This window comes from Symphalangus syndactylus, chromosome 7 (assembly GCF_028878055.3).
Source record: "Symphalangus syndactylus isolate Jambi chromosome 7, NHGRI_mSymSyn1-v2.1_pri, whole genome shotgun sequence".
Classification (NCBI taxonomy): domain Eukaryota; kingdom Metazoa; phylum Chordata; class Mammalia; order Primates; family Hylobatidae; genus Symphalangus; species Symphalangus syndactylus.
Genome location: NC_072429.2, coordinates 26,117,813 through 26,143,673, shown reverse-complemented (window position 1 = coordinate 26,143,673; position 25,861 = coordinate 26,117,813). Strand labels below are relative to the sequence as shown.

General features: G+C 40.9%; 1 protein-coding gene across 6 annotated transcripts in view; it reads right to left on the bottom strand.

Annotated features, from left to right (window-relative positions):
• ATP10B (ATPase phospholipid transporting 10B (putative)) overlaps positions 1-25,861 on the bottom strand; it is a 243,782-nt gene that overhangs the window by 104,889 nt on the left and 113,032 nt on the right. For 3 of the 6 annotated variants that reach the window (XM_063643127.1, XM_063643129.1, XM_063643126.1), the window contains 2 exons: positions 12,952-13,246; positions 11,236-11,430 (listed from right to left, as the gene is read on the bottom strand). In XM_063643127.1, coding sequence (XP_063499197.1) covers positions 11,236-11,430; positions 12,952-13,226 — 470 coding nt within the window. In that variant the 5' untranslated portion in view covers positions 13,227-13,246. Of the gene's footprint in view, positions 1-9,991; positions 10,475-11,235; positions 11,431-12,951; positions 13,247-13,906; positions 14,264-25,861 lie in introns of those variants that run through there. The other 3 variants (XM_063643128.1, XM_063643131.1, XM_055285376.2) reach the window with 3 other exon arrangements.

The window sequence follows — 25,861 nt, the reverse complement described above, 5'->3', positions numbered from 1 at the left end:
GAAACGTAGTTTAGTAATTTGGCTGGTAAAAAATTTGAAGAATTTTATTTATAGTAACTAAACTTAGTTATGTTATGGAATCAGAGGCACATTTTGTAGGAATTTTAGGGATTAAAAAATGAGATCAGGGATATTTCCTTCTTGCCCTGGGCCACTTTATGCTGATTCTCTAGCGTCTACGTTGTCTCCTCCACTGTTAGGACCGTGTTTGTGGAAAAGTCAGGGATGCACACAGCCCAAGGGGGTTCAGTCAGGGGAGGTGATGACTGGCCAAATCCTGCTGATGCAGAAAAGCAGCATGCTCTTGCATTGAGTGAAGCCCAGGGGAGACCAGCAGCTGGCCAGGAGCCACCTGCAGAAGTCATTCTCTCATTAATCCAGCCTGTTTCGAACAGCTGCCCCAGGTGGACACATCCACACACCCTGGATTGTCCCCCTGCTAGGGGGTCCACAGCTGGGAACTGACTGCTATTTTAGTTTTATGCCATGTTCACTGCTGTTTAAAAATAAGACAAATCAACATGGCTTGGGACGAAGGCTCCATCTGGCAGATTCTGCCACGAGGAAAATTAAGTGGTGCAGTGCTAAATGGCTTTCTGAGAGGAGATAGGGATTATTAAGAGGTAAATAAACAGCAAGAGAGGTTTGTAGCCAACTGGATGCCATGGCGGAGGAGGTGAAAGCGGAAATAGAGGGAGGAGAGGATGCTGAAGGCTCCATTTCTCAAGTATCTGGATTTTATTAAAAGAGTTTCAGGCAACTAGAGTAGAGGGGATTTTTCAGAAGAATTAGTTATCTTGTGGAACTTCCCATTCCACATAGGATGATGAGCTGTCCTGGCTGTCCTTCAGGAAGCTCAAATGCCAGGCCCAGAATGCTCAATGCCATGTCACTAACCCAGAGTGAGAGAGGAATGCCCGACAGACTGACTGCAGCATAGGGATTGAGAGAGGCTTTGAATCCTGGCTTCCCTGCTTACAACCTGTGTGACCTACAGATCACAATGGGGTTGGGAGGTGGTTTAGACTTGCAGGCTCAGGGAAGCACCAGAAAGAAATAGCTGAGGCCAGAGAAGCAGGGGGGCGGGTTGGGGGTGCGACCAGGACCCCTGGCTGGGCTGGAAATAGTGGAGGACACATGTGATATTTACCAATCTGAGGATGCCTAGACATATTTGTGGAGAGTTGAGGATTAGGGTGGGAGGACTGAAGTTCTAAGTCAGCAGATTGGAGCTGAATGGCGTGGCCACTGGGACATTTTTATTAATGGGACCTCATTCATACCCAGAAGCTAGTGAGGGCTGGAACATTTGGGTTACATTAATACAGTATAAAGTTCTTTATACTGGGAGGATGTTTGAAGCCCCAGGTCTGGGGATAACCCACTCCTGACCTTTTTGACCATGTGGTGGCAGTAAAGAAAGCAGAACTGCACTTAGAATGTCACCAAGTAGTGACGGCCATGGAAACACTGTGCTTCAGAGGACACGGAAGTCACAGGTGCCATCCAGCAAGATCATAGCCATGGGTTACGATTCTTCAGCCTGGAGGTATTCAAGGATACGAATTGCCTCCCAAATGCTCGTCCTTTAACCTCTGCAGATCCAAATGCTGCCTTTCTCTTTTCACTCCTGGGCACTGGACATGACAGTGCACATCTTGTTGCCATGCTTCCCTGAATATTACCGTCCTATTTCCTAATTGTCATGTGCATCTTCTATTTTAAAGTATGTAAGAAGCTTGCTAAGAGCTGCGATGATCCTGGGTCTTATATTTCTATGGGCACATAGGGTTGGGTACAGTGTTTAGCACTTGGGGAGCGTTTAGTAAATATCAATTGATTCCTTGTATATTTTTCTTGAATACAGGAAGTAGAAAGGCAGTTTTTCCTAACCTTTGGCCATTTTAACATCTTTGTTATAGATACCCTAGTGGAGACTTCTAACAATGATATTTTAAATTATTAGCTTACATGTATTGACTACCTATAATGAACCCAGCATTTAACCTCCATTACAGGTTAGCTGCCTAATAATGAAATAGCTTTTATTGTTATCATTATTCCTATTTCATAGATGATAAACAGTCTCAGAAAGTTATCTAACTTGCATAAGGTCACACAGGTGTGTCTGCAAGGACAGATGAGTGATGGTGGTGGGAGCGACATGGCTCAGTGCGGTCTTGTGGCTCTGTTTTGGAGTGAGGCACGAAGCTGATTGAGCCTCAGAAGGTGACATAAACCTAGCAGAGGTTGGGTTGAGAACAGCAGCCTCACCTTTTGGAATTCCAATCTCCTTAATGGCAAAACAGAGGCCATAAATCCTCACCCGTGGACATACAAATCATGCCTGATGACAAGAGTGCAGAGCATCAGGGACACCTGAATTCTTGTTTTATAACTCTCCCACCCAGTGAGTTTTAGGGAGGACCTAAAGCATTCTCTCCTGAAATGACAAGCTGAATTGGCCCAAATGGTTTATGGCCTTCTGTGAGCACAAGGTGAGGCAGTGGGAGTAGCATGGGCACCTGCAAAATGGATGCTTCAGAAAGGAGCTTGGTTTGTTGGTGCCAAGTGCAGAGCAAAGGCCTGAGGGGTGGATGCAATGGTCTGCTGGTCTGTAAGTCCAGCCAACTGCATTTTTCATAGCCAGGCTTCAAATGATAATGGATGTTTTTCTGTTGTCTGCATTTTTCAGAGTCCTCCCCGAGGCCCATTTTGTTATATTATTAGAGCTTGGAGTCAAGTTCTATGGTTAAAGATATTTTTTTTGTCTTCTTTCATGCAGTTCTAAACTCCAGCCTGTGGTCATTCTTTCTTACTCTCCTTGGGTTATGCTCATGATGACTTCTGCCTATCAAGGCTATCGAACTCTCCTTAGCAATATTTAAGCTAACATTTTATGAGTGCCACAGGCACAAATCTAAGCATTTTACATGCAGTAACTCATTTAATACCTGCAGGTACAACCCCAGAATATAGTTTTAGGGCGAAGATAGGCTTATGACTGTATTTTGATGTTCAGATAGCCCTGGCAAAGCTTAAATTCTGCCTGGTCAATCAGTTCATCTTCTTTTGGGGGTTTCCTTGAGGGCTGTTATTCAGAGGAAATATTAGTACCAACTTGCAGCTTTATTAACAGCTGTACAAATATGATATTCTAATGTAGAATCTATGTTAAGAAGTTGGACCAAGTGGCTGAGGCTATGAGCCAGATGAGGCCACCTACATCCCTTTTCTGAATCTAAATCTTGGTGTGGTATGTTCAAGTGTGCTGTGGATAGAAAGGAAAGAAAGAGGGCTAACCTCTAGAGAGTTTTGCTGAATTCAGATTTTAAAATCCTGCCACATAGACTAGCAGGAAAAAATGAGAGCTCAAAGCATAGATTTTGCTTTTAAATCATTATAACCCTTTCCACTGGTATCTGTGGCTCAGTGAATGTCCTTGGATTTTACCACTAAAACGATAAAACTAGCAATTCCACCCTTGTATGTGTTGGACACACAGCAAAAAAGATGAAGGGTTGGCATTGAAAAAATTAAGCTTGAGATGATTGGAAACAAAAAAAAAATTACTGGCCAGGCATGGTGGCTCACGCCGTAATACCAGCACTTTGGGAGACCGAAGTGGGAGGACCACTTGAGGTCAGGAGTTTGAGATCAGCCTGGTCAATATGGTGAAACCCCGTCCCTACTAAAAATACAAAATTAGCCAGGGGTGGTGGTGCATGCCTGTAATCCCAGCTACTCGGGAGGCTGAGGCAGGAGAATCCCCTGCCCAGGAGGCAGAGGTTGCAGTGAGTCAAGATTGTGCCACTGCACTCCAGCGTGGGCTCAAAAAAAAAAAAAAAATTACTTAGTACTACTTATGGTGCAGGCACTGAGCTAAACAATTTATAAAATAATCTCATTGGGTCCACATGACCCTGGGAGTTAGGGGCTAGTATCAGCCCCATTTAATATAGGTTGAAATGGAGGCTCAAGTGATCAAGTATTTGCATAGGCCACACATTTGGTAAATGGCAGCTCTGAGAAAAGCCCAGGTCCCATGTCAAAGCTCTCCATGCCAAGCATCCAGTAAGGTCATTGCTTTACTTATCCTGTGGCATTGCATTCTGAAGTTTATTTCTATAGCTTCATTATTTTCAACCCCTCTTATATGTCATCTGAACAACTTTTCACAAAATATGCCAGAGAGATATTATGATCGCTATTTAAAGATGAGACACATGGGGCCCCAACTGCTTAAGTGGCTTCATTTAGGTCATGTAGTTAATTAGTGACATAACCAGGATCAGGACCTCTGGCTTCCTCCCTTGTAGGTTTTCCTGAGGACAGAGGTGCAAAAGGCAACTCACAGACAAAAGAAAACAGGTTGCAGGCCAGGCTAGGCCCTTGGTGCTACAATCTCAGAAAGCTGTTTATTTTAGCAGCCGCCTGACTTACAGAAGAGAGATGCTCCAAGTCTCAGTAAAAAGATTAAAAAAATATATAATCTGTATTATTCTTCCGCTAAGTTTCTATCATTTCTTGGTCCTGGTCTTTCTAATACCAGCATAAGCCACACATACAACATTTCATTGACACAGGAACAGGCTGTGAGCTGAAATATGTTCCCTCTGCCTGGCTAAATGTTGCTCCTCCCTCAGGGCTCTCCTGAAATTTTACTTCTTTTACTGAAAGCTTCCCTTGGCCTTGATGTTTCTGCAGATGGGTGGGTCACCACATCCTCTGCACTTCTGTGTCCCTTTGCAGGTAGGCTACCGAAGCACGTGGGACATTGTAGCTATTTGTAAGGTCCTCGTGACCCCTAGACTGAGAATCCTTTGAGGGCACATAAGGTTTGCCATGGCAATGCACACACTAAGTCTTGAATTAAAATTTGTTGAACAGATGAATAAGTGAGTGTCCAGCTGCTGAAACTGTGGAGGGTTTATGTTTCATTATAATAGGGAACCGCCTTCTGGATTCCCTCGCTTCCCATTCCCTGCTCTGTACTGTATGTTTTCTGAATACAAATAAAAATTTACTAAGCTGGATGGAAAAATACAAATCTCTTGCTGGTATGGTTTCTAGATTCATTAAACTGAGCCCTGGGAGAAACTAAACTAATACAATTTTGAAGCTAATCTCTCCTCGAAGTCATTCCATAAATCTGATTAATGGGTCACCTTTAGACCACAAACACGGTTGCTATATTAAAAGAAAATGCTCTAACAGGATTGTAATTCTGTTAACGAGGCTTCTGCTGTTTGCAAAAAGACATTTCCTCACAGTATAAACAAGTCTAGGCTGGATGATGCATGGGCTTAGGTCATGAGCAGAATTCCAAGGGCTCTAGTATTCAATTGCAAAAAAATGAAAAAAAAAAAAAAAGCATCAGTTGCTCAAATGTGTAAATTTGAGGTGAAACAAATAAAATGGATAGGGCTAGGGCATGAGATGTAATTTCTTATGTTGCTTCCCAGAAAAAAATAAATTATCCTCTTAGATCTTGTATTCTTTTCCTGACATCTGTCATGTGTCCTTGATATGGCAAAAGGATATGTCTTTTAGCATCCATCAGTTAAGATAATAACTAACACTTATCTATTTAATAGCATGTCCTAGCTTCCTCTGCTGGGGTCTTTCATAGAATCAATCCACTTCAGAGGTGGAAAAACTTTAGAGACATACAGCATAGAATGTCCCAGGATGTGTATATTCCTGCTAATACATGGAAAGCAATTTACAAAGAGTCAAGTCTCAAAAATATTTTAAAGTGATAGTGTTGAAGACATTGAGGTGGCTTCTCCAACATCTGTTCCTCATTCTGTTGGAAACGATCTCATTTTTAAAAAAACTTTGGCTTTTACATCTTCCCGGAATGGCCCATAGGCTTTCGGGGAAGCTGACTTCATGCTGGACTCTGTGGGTGGGGACTGTGGCTCAGGTATAACCTAGTTAGTACAATCCCATCTCTTGCCCCTAGGGATTGGTTTAGGGATGAGCAAGTGAGGCCACTGAGATGTGAGGAGGGTCTAGGGAGTAGTAAGCATCCTTGACCTTCCAAGATGGCTACCAGAAGTGTCTTTCTTTCTCTTCGTACATGATCACATGTAGATGTGAGGGCTGGAGCTGCTGCAGCCATTTCATTGCCACGAGAGAAGTCTCCCTAAGAGTTAAGATGACGCTGAGGAGGGCTGAACAAAAAGGATTGGTGAGAGCTGGATCTAGGATGCTGATTGAACCATGCTGATCACCCTCCTACCTCAGGACATTGGTAGTGACTTAAGCCAAGGAAGTCTCTTCGTTGTTTAAACCTGTTAAAATGGAAGTTTCTCCTACTTGTGGCAAAGAATATCTCAACTGACAGCTGGGTTAAACAAAGCTAATAGGCTACTTACCGAGGGTCATCCTAGAACCTTTATTCTATTAATGTGTAAATTTATTTGGCTATGGGTTCTGTTCTTTCTTAGTCCATCTCACAGGACAAGATCTAGTCTGACTCCCAAATTTCACAAAAGTGGAAACTGAGGTCTATATGTTTAAATGACTTTCCTAAGCTATTAATAGTTAGTCTGAGATCTGGGCCTAGACTACAGGCCTCTGCCTCCCAGGCCTGCATTCTTACCTCAAGGTCATACCCTCTCTCTGTCCCTTGAGGATGAACTTCAAAAGAAGAACCCAGGGCCAGAAGTGATGGCATGCCTGCAATCCCACCTACTTTGGAGTTTGAAGCAAGAGGACAGCTCAAGCCAAGTTCTAGACCAGCCTGGGCAATGCACCAAGACCCCTGCTCCCACCGCCCATCTCAAAAAAAGCATCAACAAAAAAAGAACCTTATTATTCTTTTGCAGAGACTCCAGATTTCTAGAATATTTTGAAGCAAAGTTTGCAAGTTTTTGGGTTCATAAGCAAAATAGAACTTTAGGTTCAAAAAAATGCTCTGAAGTGTTTGAAAAAATTACATCAGTTACAAAATAATATAATATCAGTTAAAAGTCAGGTTATTTCAAATAAGAATAATAATTTTTAGCTGCCCTAATAAAGCTCAGTCTGGCAACACTAGGCCTGTACTTCCACATAACAATAATTAGCAGGAGCTAGGTGACCAGCTCTGCCTCCTAGGATAAATGCATGGCCTCCCCACTTCGCCGTAGTCACCACCATTCCCTATTGCCTCCTAACCCTGATGCCAACTGTCATTGGCCATTTATCAATCCGTGAGTAATATTGCTTTTTAGAAACTATTCAGTCCATTTAATTACCTATCTGGTCCCTGTAGCCAATTATTTTTGTATACTTGAAAAAGTAAAAATTCCCAAACTTAGATATTAAAAAATATTTCCAAAGCCCAGTAAATGTAAAGCAACACTGAGTTAATCAAAGATGAACAGGTTTCTTTGCTGTGTCTTTTCTTAGTCCTTCATGGGCTATGGGTCCATTGGAGGAGGGCCAGCATATACAATTTGGCCATGCACGTATTTTTTTGGAGACTATTTCTTTGTCACTGTTATTCCAGTGAATATGCTTTGGGAAATACTGCTATGAAAACTCCATGCTCCTCCCTGCCAGTGTGCTGGTGGACTAATGTTTCTTTTTTCTCGATTGTTATCATTTTGGTTTTCCGATGTTCCCTGGAAGCTATTTTGGAAACAGAACAACAGCAGCCTGGCCTAGGTCCCGCCAGCTCCCAGCAGAGGTGAGTCTGTGGTCTAATCCACAATGAGATTATTCCCAAGAACCAGGCCACGATTCTGCGATATTCTGGCAGAGCGAGGAGAACAGGACCAGGCTCACTGCAGTCCACGTGCATTCCTCCCTGAGGCACCAGTTTCCTGGCTCGCCACTGTGTATATTCCATGGAAAAAAATAAGAGAGTAAGGTGGAAAACAAAAAGTGACGGTGGATTGGTGCCAAAAGAAAAACAATGCTTTCTCGCGGGTGTGGCGGCTCACAGCTGTAATCCCAGCACTTTGGGAGGCCGAGGCTGGCAGATCACGAAGTCAGGAGATAGAGACCATCCTGGCTAACACGGTGAAACCCCGTCTCTACTAAAAATACAAAAAATTAGCCGGGCGTGGTGGCGGGCGCGTGCAGTCCCAGCTACTCAGGAGGCTGAGGCAGGAGAATGGCGTGAACCCGGGAGGTGGAGCTTGCAGTGAGCTGTGATGGTGCCACTGCACTCCAGCCTGGGTGACAGACCAAGACTCTGTCTCAAAAAAAAAAAAAAAAAAAAAAAAAAGAAAAAGAAAAAAAAGAAGAAAAACAATGCTTTCTCAAAAACTGCCTCTTCAAAGGAAGGCATCACACCCCAGCAGTGATTTCATCCTCTTTATAATTTTCATATTCAAAGGTGAGGAACAACTAAATGTTAACTCTGGCTGTCCAGTGTGCTCATAACATTCAAGACAATTAGATCTAGCTGGAAAAAAATTATCCTTCAGATTAATTTTTCTAAACGTGCAACTGTGTCCCTCCAAGCAAAGAGACAAGAAGCTCATTTGCTGCTGAGGGATGAACATGGAGTTTCTTGCCAGGGGGTTCTTTGATGATATTGGTAAATAGCACCTAAAGTCATTGTATTAGATACTCATCTTGGAGGTTTCCCCTGGCTACAATTTTCCAAGTGGAGTTTGACTCATAAATCCTTTCAGCAGCCAGCTCCAAGCTGGCCACCTTTCACTCCCCTGGAGAAGAGAACCCCTCCTTAGAAGTAAGCAGTGCCTAAATGGCTGGAGTACATACCTCGAAGCAAGCCTCTTTCATTCTAACAAAGACCAGAGCCAGTGCGGAATGTCTGCTGAACTGGGGTGGAGAATCAGAAGGAATGAGACGGCCTAGGGTGCTGCTTGTGAGACATGGATGTTTTCCTTCTTCAGCAAGAAGTCAAGCTCTTACCTGCTAGAGACTCCATCATCTTAGGCTGCCAACTGCTAGCTCTGAAGGTGCTTTGTCCCTCCAGTCTCTCTGTGAGCCCAGACTCAACTCCCTCACTTCTTTTAGGACTACGTGGGTTGTCACAAAGTTGAGACACATTCTAACTCTGGCTTCTTTCCTTGCCACGTGAGGGCATGACCTATCCTGACAATCTAGTTTAGTCATTTGCTCAGTGGAACATTTGAAGAACAATGACATGTATAAAATGACATTAAACAAATGTCTAATGACATCAGATAGTCCAGTCATCCTAGAGTTTAATTCTTCAGATTTCAACTCACCCTAAAAAATATTGCATCTCTGTGCTTAATAATATGAGCACTTACACAAGTTAAAACAAGGTTTCTCAGCTTCAGGACAGGTGGTGTGCAGTCTTTGCTTTGGTTAAGACAACATCAGAGAGAACTCCCAAAAACAGAGTTAGTGATGAAGGAAATGTTAGGTTTTACATTCTAAAAATAATGCAATTTCAGCTTGCATTTACTGAGCATTTGTTGTATGTCAGATACAGTGCTAAGCATTTTCTAAGAATTATCTCCTGCAACTCTCACAACCACCTCAGGAATTGTTCAAATTTTATGAATTACAAAATGAATTTCAGAGAAGGTTATATTGCTTGTCTAAAGTCAGGCAGTTAGTAAGTACTGGAGGCTGTTCAACCCAGGCAGTGTGTCTCCTGTTCTGCTTCTCCTAACACAATACTCCATTGCTCCCCCAAATACAGTGATGCCTCTTCCCTCCCAGTGTCCTCAACCAGCCTTAAATGTGCTCGTGGCCACACTGGGTTAAGAAGAGATGAGAATATATGCAAAACTCTTAAATGTTAGACACATTTGAAACAGTGAAGAAAATGCTACATAATAAAGGCCTCCTAATTTTAAAAGACTGACTCAATCCTCCTTTTTTTCTGGATTGTAGACTATAATCCTCACTGTAGAGAACTGAACAGCTTCCCTGAAATAAAATAATGATATCTCCCTACTCCATCCCTTCTACAAACAGTAACTGCAGTGATAGCAGCCACAGAAAGATGAGGCTGGGCCCAAGACTTCCCCAGAGTTTTTTGCTTTACCTGCTATAGATGAGGCACTCTCGGTTATTGATGACTTTATCCGATGTGTACCTCCGGAGGTCTTCCCAAGCGTCCTTGATTGCAGTGACTGCCAGGATAACACAGATTGGTATCATGCTCACCTCAGGCTGGAAAGCATTGACCACAGGGATAAAATTCAGAATCGCAATGCCCACAAAATAGAGATTGGCAAACCGGTGTAGCTGCTCAAAAATGTTTTTGGGGACGAAGGACAACACGGTGTACTTGCTGGTCTTGATTTGATTCCCACGATGATGTCTGTTGGGGTTCTCTTTGTGAGACCATCCTTCAAAGGGCAGGTTAGAGACCACTACTCGCTTCTTGACTTCTTTTCTTTTCCACCTTTTCCTCCCTTCCTTTTTCATCTCTGCTCAATGTTGTCTTTTTAATTCTCATAATTTAATTTTCATCTTTTACTTGCCTTCTTTGCTGAAAATGTTTCTCTCTTCTTTCAGAAGGATACTAAAAATGAAAAGCCAGGCTGCAAACCCCAGGGGAGAAACATGACAAGGAAAGAGCCTGCAGAGAACAGGTGTGTATTCACCAGGCCACTTCCTTCTACTTGTTTGAGACTCCACCTGTTGGAATGTAGACGTCACCCACAGGTGTCTTCCTTTTCCACTCTGGGCAGCCAAGAACAGGTGTACCAACTCTGGGTCCTAAAACCTACCTAGTTCTAAAAGCAAGAATTTTCAACCCAAGCAACTGAGGCTTTAAAATGGCAGACATTTTCTTGGTTTGGGAGACACTGCCTGACATCCTCCAAAGAGTTTCTCCTGAACTTAGTTTCCCAAGATAATCCAGCCATCCTAGAGTTTAATTCTTAAGCCTTCAACTCACCTTTAATAAAACTGCATCTGTGTGCTTAATAATATGAGTGCTTACACAAGTTAAACAAGTTTTCTCAGCCTCAGCACTATTGACATTTTGACTGGATAATAATTCTTCCCCGGGGCTGTCCTGTGTATCATAGGATATTTAGCAGCACCCCCGGATTTTACCCACTAGATGTCGGTAGCACCCCCTACTCCCAGTATGACAACCAAAAATGTCTTCAGACATTACTAAATGCCCACTAGGGGTCAAAATCACCCCCACTTGAGAATCGCTGAGTTAAATAATTTAGGAAAATAAAATGGAAAAAAAGACACTCATCCTGAGGCGATGCTGATGAGTTTGCATAACCCATTTGCAAGAGACAACACAGGGATGGTGTCTCTTACCTTTCATAAATTCGAATGTTGGAGCAGTTTATTGCTTTATCAAAGCGGTGTCTCTTGAAGTCCTCCATGCCATCCTTGATCATGATGACGAACAGGACAATGGCCAACGGTAACATGGTGATTTCTCTGTGGAAGACTTCCATGGAGGGCATCCAGTTCAAAATCACCAGGAACAGGAAATAGAGGTTAGCCCATCTGGAGGGGCAAGCGAAGTGTGAATAAACACTATGGAGAAGAAAAACGTACTTTCTCCCCCATTTCTTCCCTACTGTTTGGCCTTGATCAACAAAACATTCTCTTTCAGTGTCACCTCAAACATTATGGTAATGGCTTTGAAGCCAAACCCATCTAGATTTATTATTTCCATAGATTATTGGGGAACAGGTGGTGTTTGGTTACATGCGTAAGTTCTTTAGTGGTGATTTGTGAGATTTTGGTGCCCCCATCACCTGAGCAGTACACACTGCACCCAATTTGTAGTCTTTTATTCCTCTCCCCTTCTTACCCTTTCCCCCTAAGTCCCCAAAGTTCATTTTGTCATTCTTACGGATGAGATTGGAGATGATTATTCTCAGGAATGGAAAACCATCTAGATTTAAATTCTGTTCCTGTTATTTACTAGTTGTACGATTTTTTGAGCTTATTTCCTCTTGCACAAAATGGGGATAGTATTATGGACTTTAAAGGGGTCCCATAAATATTACATGATTTATAATATTTGCATGATACACAGTAGAGGGCTCTGGAGCATGGCAGTTGCTCAGTAAATGCTCACTTATAATAATAATTATAATATTGAGGATGATACATAAGCACATATTTTAACTTTTAACTTAAAATGATCTCATACATTATCTCAAAAGAGTTGCTGATGTTTTCAAGTTTTCCACGTGCATCTTGCTCTCTCTTGCCACAGTGCCTTTGCATGTGCAGATCTGTCTGCAGGAACATTCTGCTGACTTCTGTCCATCCCTTTTCACTCAGGTAATGCAGTCTGTCTTTCATGTTGTACTTCCATTCCCTGACTTCCTTAACTAGGCCAAGATTTCCTTATTATTCACTATAATAGCACCATATACCTCTCCTTAGAAGTATCTATTGTAGTTACAACTTTATATCAATTTATATAATTAAAAAACTAATGTCTGTCTCTTTTACTAGACAATATATTCAATAAGGACAGTATCTCTCTGCCTCTCTATTTTTTTTACGTATCTCTAGCTCCCAGCTTATGGCTTGAGACAGAGTAGAACCTGACAAATATTTGTTGAATGAAAGAATGAATGACAAATCTTCTTAAGACAAATGCATTTGGATATTAAAGGAAAGGTGGCCCCCAGAGGGTAGCATCTCTGAGTTCATCTAAGTGGTAAATACTTGTTTAAAATATGTATTGTTGGCCGGGTGTGGTGGCTCACTCCTGTAATCCCAGCACTTTGGGAGGTTGAGGCAGGTGGATCACTGGAGCCCAGGAGTTAGAGACCAGCTTGGGTAACGTGCCAAAACCCCATATCTACATAAAAGTACAAAAATTTGCTGGGCATGGTGGTGCACGCCTGTGGTCCCAGCTATTTGGGAGGCTGAGGTGGGAGATTCACTTGAACCCAGGAGGTGGAGGTTGCAGTGAGCTGAGATTGCATGACTGCACTCCAGCCTGGGGAACAGAATGAGACTCTTTCTCTAAAAGGAGTATTGTTCAGACAAGTGGATCTGTACCTATGAAATTGCTCAAAGAGATTCCGGGGCAGGAAGGTGAAGAGGGTGTATTTGGTTGTGCAGGTTCTGTTGCCAGGGTATCTCCTGGAGACCTCTTCCCAGTCTTGGTGGAATATGCTGTTGTTGGGGAACACGACTCGCTGCTGTGTCAAGTTGTAGCTCTGTCTCCCTTTCTCTGGAGAGAGCAGAGATGTGGTTTCTGATGGACAATGGGGGAAGCCATCTCTGACTCTCCACTGCCACCGATGCCATGATGAGTCCACTGAGAGGGCCATTTCCAGCAACAGGCTAAGATCTGAAAACAGACACAGGAGGAACTATGTTTAGGGGAAACATGCAGCATGTTGGCCTGTTCACTTCTCCCCCATCCATGCAGGGTAGACACTGAAAGTAGTCTCAACCCACACTTTGACCTACTTCCTTGTAACTAAAGGTCACTAGATCCTGACCATTTGCTTCCCTGTTGTTCCTAAAGATAGGATTTCTGACATTAGAGTCATAGGATTTTGTTTAAGACTGAGTATCTGATGTTAGAATCCCTATGTTCTAGGGTGACACACTAAATAATCACATAAATAACATGCTCCCAACACTGGGATATGTGCCATGGGAGCACTGAAGTGGGTGGGACGTGCTGTTGGCCTAGTTGGGGCTGTCAGGGATAGCTACAGTGTGGCTTGCTGGGCTATGACCCTGCAGGTCAGAAGTCTAGCTCTGGTTCAGTCCTAGTGGTGAGCTGTCCCTTCAATGTCAGCTGATCTCCAGCTTCCTCACTGTGAAATCAGGAACACTATTCTTTCTATACGTTTTCCACAAGATTTTTGTGAGGAACAAATTGGATAGTACAGAAAAATATATTGGGACACATCTTAAAACAAAGGAAAAGTTACCTATTCTTTAGGTTTTCTTTGGCGCTAACATTTTCTGATACTGATGACATTTTGCAGAAACTCACCTGTGGCCGGAACCTCAAAGGAGAGTGATAAGTAGAATAGATGAGGCAGGTTCTTTCCTGGGAAATTTGTCCATGAGGTGACTGGGCTGTGCTACTGTCCAGTCAGCTGGCTTTTCTTAATCTAGATGGCTGGGGGTGGGGATAGGGGATCCCTTCCTTTTTCTCCACTCTATTTGGTGGTTTCTGAAACTAAGTACAGAAGTACTTGATCAAGCAGATGATCTGCCCAGGCAGCAAAGAAATGCTGCTTTACAGCACATCAAAAAGCTTGCCCACCACCGTCAAGTCAGCTTCATCCCTGGGATGCAAGGCTGGTTCAACATACACAAATCAATAAACGTAATTCATCACATAAACAGAAACCATGACAAAAACCACATGATTACCTCAATAGATGCAGAAGAGGCCTTTGATAAAATTCAACACCCTTCATGCTAAAAACTCTCAATAAACAAGGTATTGATGGAATGTATCTCAAAATAATAAGAGTCATTTATTACAAACCCACAGCCAATATCATACTGAATGGGAAAAAGCTGGAAGCATTCCCTTTGGAAACCAGCACAAGACAAGGATGCCTTCTCTTACCACTCTTATTCAACATAGTATTGGAAGTTCTGACCAGGGCAATCAGGCAAGAGAAAGAAATAAAGGGTATTCAAATAGGAAGAGTGAAAGTCAAATTGTCTCTGTTTGCAGATGACATGATTGTATATTTAGAAAACCCCATTGTCTCAGCCCCAAATCTCCTTAAGCTGATAAGCAACTTCAGCAAAGTCTCAGGATACAAAATCAATGTGCAAAAATCACAACCATTCCTATATAGCAATAATAGAGAGACAGCCAAATCATGAGTGAACTCTCCTTCACAAATGCTACAAAGAGAATAAAATACCTAGGAATACAACTTACAAGGGATGTGAAGGACCACTTCAAAGAGAGCTACAAACCACTGGTCAAGGAAATAAAAGAGGACACACACAAATCCACCCTCATGGATAGGAAAAATCAATATCGTGAAAATGGCCATACTGCCCAAAGTAATTTATAGATTCAATGCTACACCCATCAAGCTACCACTGACTTTCTTCACAGAATTTGAAAAAACTACTTTAAATTTCATATGGAACCAAAAAAGAGCTTGTATAGCCAAGACAATCCTAAGCAAAAAAAACAAAGCTGGAGGCATCATGCTATCTGACTTTAAACTATACTACGAGGCTACAGTAACCAAAACAGCATGGTACTGGTACCAAAACAGACATATAGACCAATGGAACAGAACAGAGCCCTCAGAAATAATGCCACGCATCTACAACCTTCTGATCTTTGACAAACCTGACAAAAACAAGAAATGGGGAAAGGATTTGCTATTTAATAAATGTTGTTGGGAAAGCTGACCAGCCATACACAGAAACAAACTGGACACCTTCCTTACACCTTATACAAAAATTAACTCAAGATGGATTAAAGATTTAAAGGTAAGACCTAAAACCATAAAAACCCTAGAAGAAAACCTAGGCAAAACCATTCAGGACATAGGCATGGGCAAAGACGTCATGACTAAAACACCAAAAGCAATGGCAACAAAAGCCAAAATTGACAAATAAGATCTAATTAAACTAAAGAGCTTCTGCACAGCAAAAGAAACTATCATCAGAGTGAACAGGAAACCTACAGAATGGGAGAAAACTTTTGCAAGCTACCCATCTGACAAAGGGCTAATATCCAGAATCTACAAAGAATTTAAACAAATTTCCAAGAAAAAAACCAACAACCCCATCAAAAAGTGGGCAAAGAATATGAACAGACACTTCTCAAAAGAAGACATTTATGCAGCCAACAAACATATGAAAAAAAGCTCATCATCACTGGTCATCAGAGAAATGCAAATCAAAACCACAATGAGATACCATCTCAAGCCAGTTAGAATGGCAGTCATTAAAAAGTCAGGAAACAACAGATACTGGAGAGGATATGGAGTAATAGGAATGCTTTTACACTGTTGGTGGGAGTGTAAATTAGCTCAATCATTGTGGAAGACAGTGTGGTGATTTCTCAAGGATCTACAACCAGAAGAACCATTTGACCCAGCAATCTCATTACTGGGGATATACCCAAAGGATTACAAATCATTCTTCTACAAAGACACATGCACACGTATGTTTACTGCAGCACTGTTTGCAATAACAAAGACTTGGAACCAACCCAAATGCCCATTAATGATAGACTGGATAAAGAAAATGTGGCATATATATAGCATGGAATACTAGGCAGCCATAAAAAAGGATGAGTTCATGTCCTTTGTAGGGACATGGATGAAGCTGGAAGCCATCATTCACAGCAAACTAACACAGGAACAGAAAACCAAACACCACATGTTCTCACTCATAAGTGGGAGTTGCACTATGAGAACACATGGACACAGGAAGGGGATCATCACACACCAGGGCTTGTTGTGGGGTTGGGGGCTATGGGAGGGATAGCATTAGGAGAAATACCTAATATAGATGATGTGTTGATGGGTGCAGAAAACTACCATGGCACATGTATACTTATGTAACAAACCTGCACATTCTACACATATATCCCAGAACTTAAAGTGTAATAATGATTAAAAAAAATGCTGCTTTACCTAGGAGTTTCCAGTTTCTGAACTCTTTTTAATAAAGCCTACAAGCAAACTCTCAAGGTTCTTCTTGGCCTAATTTTTCTTAAAGACCCAGAAGGATATTATCCAAGAATACATTTTATAAAGTTAGAAGTTGTATATAATGGTCCTTCTCATGTAGTAGGCTCATAGGATAAGTCACTCAGTGGATGAGTGAATGTCAAGTACTATTAATCTTACAATGAATTACCCAGCTTGTCATGGTAAATATGATCACTTAGGAAAAAAAGTTTTATTTCTAGTTTAAATGGTAATATTTTACATTCCTGATGTCTATATAATCTGACCCTCATCATAATTCTCCTCATAGCTTTCATCAATCCAACTGATTTTCTTTTTTTTTTTTTTTTTTTTCCACTGTATTTATTTATTACAGGGCATTCAATAACCAAATACCACAGACTGGCTGGCTTAAACAACAAGAATCTATTTTCTCACAGTTCTGGAGGCTGGAAGTCCAAGATCAGTATGCCAGCGGAGCTGGTTTCTCTGAGGCTTCTCTGCTTGGCTTGCCGACGGCCACCTTCCTGTTGTGTCTTCACATGGCCTTTTCTCTGTGCACAGTCACCCCTGGTATCTCTGCCTCTTCTTAGGACACCAGTCATATTGGATTAGGGCCCCACCCTTATGGCCCTATTTAACTTTAATTATCTGTTTAAAGGCCCTATCTCCAAATACAGTTCACACTGGTGGTTAAGGCTTCAACATATGAATTTTGGAAGGCCAAAATTCAGTCCATAACATGGTACTAATCAGCCATGCTGGGGCCAGGTTTAGACTCAGCAGCTGGTGAGGAAAGGATACCATACCAGCAACAAAGGCAGAGGCCAAGGTCACATCACTCCTCGTTTGGAAGTCACAAAGTGGTTGGCAGCAGCAGAGACTGGAGTAAATTTGAGTTCCAGGCTCAAAAATTACTCAGAAGTGGTGCATAAACGGCAGTGCAAGCTGACATGCCTGGTGGTTGGTAGTAGCCCTTGTGATGATCTTATCAGACCAGTTCTGCAAGGAAGTGGGTACTATCTCTAGAAGTTTGGCTTTAAGAGTATTCATATTATTTTTCTCATGTATCATAAACATCACATGATATAGGGCCAAATAAAATTGTTAATCCAACTGATTTTCAATCCACAGACCCCAAGCCCTCAGGAAGCTCTTCAGAGACTAAGTAAAACCCTTGTAGCGAGCATGAAAAGGTAAATGTAATTACGGATGCCTATCATAATGCGACCAAAAGCAATATTATAACATTTAGCAAGTTGGAAATAATATTGTGTATCTTCTTTGTTATTATAAAAAATGCACCTTCATGGATTTCTTTTTTACTGCAAAGGAAAAGGAAATGAAAAGATAATTCATGAATAGCATTGAAAATGCAAATGAGAAATCTTGCCTTGGTTAATGCCATCCATATCAGACTTCTCTCAATATTAGGTGGTAAGATTTTCTTAAATGAAGAGGTTGGATTGATGTGGGAAATGTAGTTATTTTCAGTGAAGTAGGATTAAAAGTCCCTTTATCATAAGAATAGTCTTTATTTTTTTTAACCATGTAAAATGAGCTTCCTTAAAAGTAAAGCAGATATAACTTGGATACCAAATTAGTGAATGAAAGTTTGATGAGGAACTAAATATTTATATAGTTTCAAAGTATCCTCCCCCAATATTATTCATTATAATGATAAAAAGAATCACTTTTTAGTGGACAAATATTGCAGACACCACCTTACAACAGAGATCAAAGCAAGTATTGAAGCTGTCCTCACAGGGTTAACAAGAATTCTGGACAGAAATAGAGTTATAACTAACCATTAATCAGGCTGCACTTTGACCTACTTCCTTGTAACTGAAAGTCACTAGATCCTGACCATTTGCTTCCCCATTGCTCCTAAAGATAGGATTTCTGACATTAGAGTCATAGGAGTTTTGTTTAAGATTGAATTTCTGATGTTAGAATCATAAGGCTTTTGTTTAAGAATTGCTGAAGATGTTTTCAGATCCTGAAGTCCAGTGAAACAGCTGACGCCAACCAGTTTGAAGACCCCACATAGGAACAGAATCAGCATGAGGACACAATTTCTTCATCTGTCTGTCCTATGATTTCACCCTGCACTCTTTGACCAATCAACAATCTTCATACTTCTGCCTGTTCTAAAACTCTTATAAACTTTAGCCCCAAACTCCTCATAGAGATGGATTTGAGGTTTCCTCCCATCTCTTTATTCGACAGCCCTCCAATTAAATCTCTTTCTCCTGCAACTTGACATCTTGACATATTGATTTGCTGCACATATTGGGCGCTGGACCTATTATGGTTATAGTATCACGAATATTGGGATAAAATGACATCTTTTGCCTCCTGATATGATGTATTGAGAACATGAGTTACCTCTCTGGTAGAAACACTAAAAAACCTCAAATTGGGGGGCTATTCTATAAAACAACTGGCCTGTGTTTTTCAAGTGTAAATGGTCAAAAAAGGGGCAAAATAACTGTTTATGATTAAAATAAACTAAAAATAAAAACTAAATGTAATGCACCCCAAAGTATTTAGAGGTAAAGGGCAAGATGTTTCCATGGGTCAGAAAACACACACACACACACACACATTGGTATAGTCAGGGAAGGGCTCGTGGGAAAAGGAACATTTATTTAAAGTTACCTGAAGAAACATAGGAGTTAGCTAGGTAGAGAGGTTGGGGAAGAGTGCTCCAGGTTGAAGAATGAGTTCCACAAACGGGAAGAAGTTCATGAGGTGTTGCATAGAGCAGTGGTCTTCAACCTTTTTGGCACCAGGGACTGGTTTCATGGAAGACAATTTTTCCATGTGGTTGGGGGATAGTTTTGGGATGAAACTGTTCTACCTCAGATTATCAGGCATTCGTTAGATTCTCATAAGGAGGGCGTGACCTAGATCCCTCGCATGCACAATTCACAATAGGGTTGTGTTCCTATGAGAATTTAATGTCTCCACTGATCTGACAGCAGGCAATGCTTGTCTGCCACTTACCTCCTGCTGTGTGGCCTGGTTCCTAACAGGCCGTGGACTGGGGACTCCTGGTTTAGAGTACATGGAACGGGAGACAAAGAATGGCAGAAGCTGAGGCTGGAGAGACAGCCCAAGGTCAGATGGCCTGTTGAGGCTATCAGGCTGAGGGCAAGAGAGAGTCTGAAGAGTGCCAGGGAAATGACACATTGTGAGTGTGGATTCCAAGCCTAATTCTGGCCGAAGCACATAAGGGTGGGCTGGAGGGACCGAGACTGGCGGCAGAGGCAGCTCTTTGACCCACTGCCCCTCTCCCCTCCAAATAAAGTATTTCTTCCTGAGAGTGGAACAGGAAACAGAGAGGGATTGTATAATCCCATTATCTGAGGTGTGGTTTATTGCTGCTTACAGAAAGTTTAGGGTGGGGCACACCTGAAGAACTCCTGAAGTTCGTTCGAGTTGTAAAGCCTTTGTCTCATTCTAGATTTTTGAAATGGCACCTCCCACTAAAAATAACTTGCGGATTACCTAATTTTGCTAATTTATACTCAGATCACCTCAGGTTTGAAGTGATAATCCTCTCAAGCACCAGCCTTATTCTCTTCTGGGCACAACGTCCTCTAGATGATAGGAGGACAATCCTATATGGGGGACCTTTAGCCTAACAAGCTGGGCTAACTTCAGTTTTTTGAGGAATTCTGTTTCTCTCTCCCAAACTTTCTCTACCTTACCTGGCTCACATTTCCAATTGACTCCAGTTCCCTTCTGTTTCATTTTAATGAGCCCACATAAACCCCATCTCTAGCAAGTTCCATTTTCACTGTTAGGGGATAAATCAACTAGTCATTCATTGAATCAACAAATACTTATTGAATCCTCGTTTATATACCAGGTGAGTAAAACCTACCCATACATCCTTTTCTGCCTGAGCTTACATTAGGTGTCTGAGAGATTTTAAACACACTTTGAGAAATAAATATATATTCACCAACCAGGAAAAGTGCCAGTGTCAAAAGACAAAATCACAACAGGTTTAATGATCTTAATTAACTTCATTTTTGGTTCTAAAATTGTGCAGCACTTCATTTCATAAAATATAATCAGCGTTCCAATGAGCTGAGCAGAGGAGTTTGGCTTTATAGAAAGGGCTGAAGAAAGCAGAAACACAAAACAAAAATGAATTTGTCATTTCAAAATTAGTTTCCTTGTAAGGCAGGAACAGGAAACAGAACAATAGAAAAATAACCGACTGGTTAACATCAGGTTACTTTTTTTGTAAGGATTAAAGGCAGGGGCAACTTCCTTTTCATACCGATTGAAACTGTCCTATTTGGGAAATTATGTCTCTCTCTTGATTTCTCTGAAGGTTGATAACAATTTAGTTTTAGTTTAGTGAAAGTGTCTCCACTTTAATTTCTAGTCTAGTCTGTTGGGGCCTAGCTTTGTCCAAAACAATGGCCTCCTGTAATTTTTATTTAATACCACAAAAGAGAGCAGGGTGCAGTGAGCACATTACAGAGGGATGGGACCTTGTCTCCCAAGAGGTGGGACTTGAATTGAGATCAGGGAATGAGTGAGAGGTGGCTGGATGGAGTACTACTGTGTGTATATATGTGTGAATGTGTGTGTGTGTGTGTTGTGTTTCTGTAAGTAAGCATCCTAGGAAGACAAAGCCATAGTTGCAAGTCTTCTGTGGCTACAGCAAATATATTGACTTCAAGAATGGATAGAAGACCCAAGTAGGCTAAAAAGCAGAAATAAGTTTTTACTAGAGAATTATTTTTCCTCCATGCCCAATTCTCTAAAAAGCGTATCAGTGGGTTAGGACTATGGGAGAAAAATCTATAAAATTAAGTTTAGTCTATACTTAGATTCTTGATAAAATAATATAAAACCCTGATATTAGAATGAATTAGAATTTTAAAAAGTTTGGCCTTCAGTTAACCACAGGAGTTTTTAAAGCACTCTACCCTGAGGACAAAATGTGTAAATCTCAGGAAACAAAAGAAAAGATTTCCTATTAGACATCTAGTCAACAAACAATAACCACTGTAGAAGAAATAGTCTGGAGTTAGCAGATCTTCAAATCAATAATTATATCAGTTTTTTACAAATTACAATCATTCTTGAATCATCTTCTCAATTTTTACTACACCCAAAATAGCATTTTTATTAAATGCAATATATTTTACTTTAGGTGAACTCACTTCTCAAAAGCTTCAAGTTTTTTTTTTTTTTTTAATTGAGATGGAGTCTCACTCTGTTGCCCAGGCTGGAGTGCAATGGCATGGTCTTGGCTCACTGTAACCTCTGCCTCCCAGGTTCAAGTGATTCTCCTGCCTTAGCCTCCTGAGTAGCTGGGATTACAGGCACCCGCCATCATGCCTGGTAAATGTTTTGTATTTTTTTGTAGAGACAGGGTTTCACATTTTGGCCAGGCTGGTCTTGAACTCCTGACCTCAGGTGATCCACCCACCTCGGCCTTTCAAAGTGCTGGGATTACAGGCATGAGCCACCATGCCTGGCCAAAAGCTTCAATATTAACTTTGGCTTTGAGCTAAACCTTAATACCAAAATGAAGTGGTTTGACAGTATTGATATATTTTTTAATAGGCACTGACAGGAACTACTTTTATTAAAATAAAAACTGTTGATCCCTTATGACAACATTGGCCTACACCTCTATGTCTCTATTTGCTGTTCTGGGAACCAGGTTCAGAAACATCACCACTCACCCAGAAAGGATCAGTCATTTCCATTATTTGTGGTTTACCTACTAATGCAGGAAAGGCTGCTAACATGGTTTGCAAGTTTCTTCCCCTCAACACAAAGTCAAAACAATAACTATAACAACAAACAACAGGTTTTTCATCAACCCTGAATTCAGTAAAAAAAATTTAGTGAGCCAGATTCCTATCCGTGCAAGGAAGGATTTGCAGTAAAACAATCTCATCATAAATTTCTTATCCATTTTGCTTTTTCTACTTATTTTGATTGGATTTGCTTGAGGAATGACCATCACTTAGTCTTTTACTGATTTTACCAAAACCCATTTATAGATGAAGAAACAAAGATAAGGGGAATAGAGTGATTTCTCTGTAGAACTTGTCATTTCTTCCTAATCCATTTCAGTAAAAGCTATATTTATTAGAATACAAAATGTCCTTTTTCCACATTTTAATTTTTGAAACTAGATTGTTTCACACAATTGTTATGTGTTTATTTACTTACACTCACAAAGTATTATTAAATTGATGACATTTTAGATTCAAAAAAGATATCTAGTTGCAGACAAATACACCAGAAAACAGAAATTGCCATTTGAAAGACCCTCCATAAGTTTTGTAGTTTGGACCTGCCCAGGAAAGTTCAGCAAGGCCTTCGTGGGAAAGGAATAGTCTAAGCAGAGACCTTATTCTGCAGTGGAGTTTGGATAGGCTAGAAGACTTGGGGAAGGCTGAACTTTAGCATTCCCATTTGCATTGTACTCAGCTACAGGCATCTACATATAGCTGCTTGTGTGGAATCAGTTCTTAAGAGCACAAAAAAGTGCTCTGTCCTTCCCAATGGGAAGAACAAGAGCTGTGATTGTGCCTTATTCACAGGCTACAAAACATGTCCTATAATTAGGATGCCAGAAGCTGACTTCCTCTAGAGAGAAAGAAACATTAAGAAGAAATGTATGCAGGGTGGGGTGGGGTGGGAATTGTTGTCTTTGGTTGGTAAAAGTGGGGACTAGTGGGAAAGAGAGAGTGAGAAAGAAATAGCAACCACCTAAAATAAAATTAATGAAAGGATGCAATTCTGTAGAAGATAATTAAAATACATGACAAATGTAATCCTATAGAATGGGCCTTTGTGGGAAAGGAAAGATGGAAGGAGAGTCTGTTCCATGACTCAAGCATCTTCAGCATGCCACACTCAGCCCTCATCACTAGTCCTTGAGTCAGTTAAAGCATTTAACCTCTGATTGGTTTTCTCCTAGCTCCCCAACTCATAAGAGCTTTACTCCAACAGATTTCCAAAGATGAATATTTTTTAAACAGACAAGAAAATATTTCTAGTCTGCCACATTACACTTCATCACCTGCCAAGTTCATTAGAGTTTAGAGTATCACAAACTATCTTGCAAGCTACCCTCCAATTTGGTATATTTGGAGCTCAGATTTCTCTCATGAACTTTACATCAAAATATCCTACTGCTTATTTGCCATTTCTACTTGTTTTCTAGGTATTTCAACTTTAACAATTCTAAAACTCTTGGATTCTCTCCAAAATTCACTTTAGTTCCAGTAGTACCCATTTCCATGAATAGCATCTCTGTTTACCTTAATGACTTAAGAGTAACCTTTGACTTCTCTTTCATTTACTACAGCCAATCTATTTTTAAGTTTTATCCATTTTTGCCCTTTAAATATTTTTCAAATCCATTTGCTTCTTAACCACTGCGCCTGGCCAAGCCACTATTTTTAAGTGTAGCAGATACTGCGGAGATTAATATATTGTAATTTTATACAAAGGCATTAATTTTATGGTAGGATTTGCAATTATATATTTTCTCGATTAATTAATACCAGAATTATGGCTACTGTCAGGCAGAAGTTGTGAATTCTTTGATGACGGAAGAGATCTTTCACACACTGGTGTGCTAAAGACATTTGGACACATTGATATTGTAAAGGGAGCCCAGAACTGAAAGCATGGTACAAGGTGAAGTGCAGAGAGGAAAATCAGTGATGCAAAGTCCCTGACCTAATAAAATGGTTGGGAGATGAGATATATATATATATATATATATATATATATATATATATATATACATGGAAAGGTACTGAATAGGCTACCAATGGGAAATTGAATGAATGGCAGACATTAAGGACCAGAAGTTGTTAGAGATGTAAGAAAACACAGTTGACTGAGAAGGACAAGGCAAGCATCTTGGGGAAGTAGAAATAGCCAAATAGTGAATCAGAGAGTTGAGTAGCCAGAGGCAGGCATGAAGGCAAATGAGAAGCTTCACTTCTCATCCCCATGTCAGACCCTCTGAATCAGAAGTTCTGGGGATGGGGGTGGAAAATCTGCACTCTTCACCAGCTCCCAGGTCATTCTAATGTAGGGGTTGCCAAATAGCAAATCTGGAGAGACACTGCCTTATATACTCACCTATGTGTTCGCCCTTGAAAACTTGAACTACCTTTTCCCATTTTCTTCCCTTTATTCTAAGCCTGATCTCCCAGGTATCTTCCTAATGAAAGGCAAAATGTCTTGGGAAATAAAAAGACAGTGCAGGCAATATTTCCTTTGTGAGAGACAGGTAAAATGAGATGCATAATTTCATTTTTAACATCCCTCTAGGCAGAAATGTGATTTCACTTAAAAATTGTTTCATAGATTCTTTTGGTATGTTTTACTGACAAAATAATTAAGTTGGATCTAATTAGAAGTAAATAAATCCCTCACGGAAGCTGGATGAATCAGTGCTGAGCTGAGAGGTGATAAAAGTTGTTCAAAGTTCATGAAGCTGAAAGCAATTAAAAGACAATAGTACACATTGACTGGCTCAGTTCACTTCAAACATATGCATGGTCTGTGAGTTACATACCAATTAGTACACCCCGGAAGAACTGAGGTGGGGGCAGGTATGGAGCAAGACCTGGGAAATTTTGGAGCAGCTTCCTTAATGGACTAGGCATCTGGCTTAGCACAGAGAATGTGGCACCAGATTTGTGAAATGGGGTGAGAAAAACTGATATTACAGTGGCTGCCTTCAGAGTTTTCCTAGGGAAGGAATATACTTTTAATCAGCATTTGGGGTAAAAGGCAAAGGGACAAGAATTAAGGAGAAAAGGAAAAGGGAGAGGGAAACGGAGGGCAAATTAGCTGGCAAAAGCATGAGAAATAGAGATAAGATGGTAGCAGGTTTGGTGTCTGTGTTGGCAGAAAAGGGCAGAGAGATTTTTTTAAAAGTCAATATTCACTTAGAAATATGTAAAATATTATAATATAATACAATGTCCTTCCATGTTACTTTAAAATTGTTAGGGAAACTTCGCAAAATAGAGTTGTCAACTATGAAAGGTATCATTTGATTGGGGGTCTAGAAGTCATGAAGAAGGGGCTGTCCCCTTCTTTGGTTTCAGGCCAAAGGGGAATGATTAAAGAAAAGCCACAGGAAAGAGTGGAGAATGAGAAATACAGAAAATTCTGGAAATCAGAACCGTGGATGACTGGGAAAAACATAAGTCCCAGAGGAATTTTAGAAGTTGTGGGGGAAGTGGCACTGGACGTTCCTTAGGATC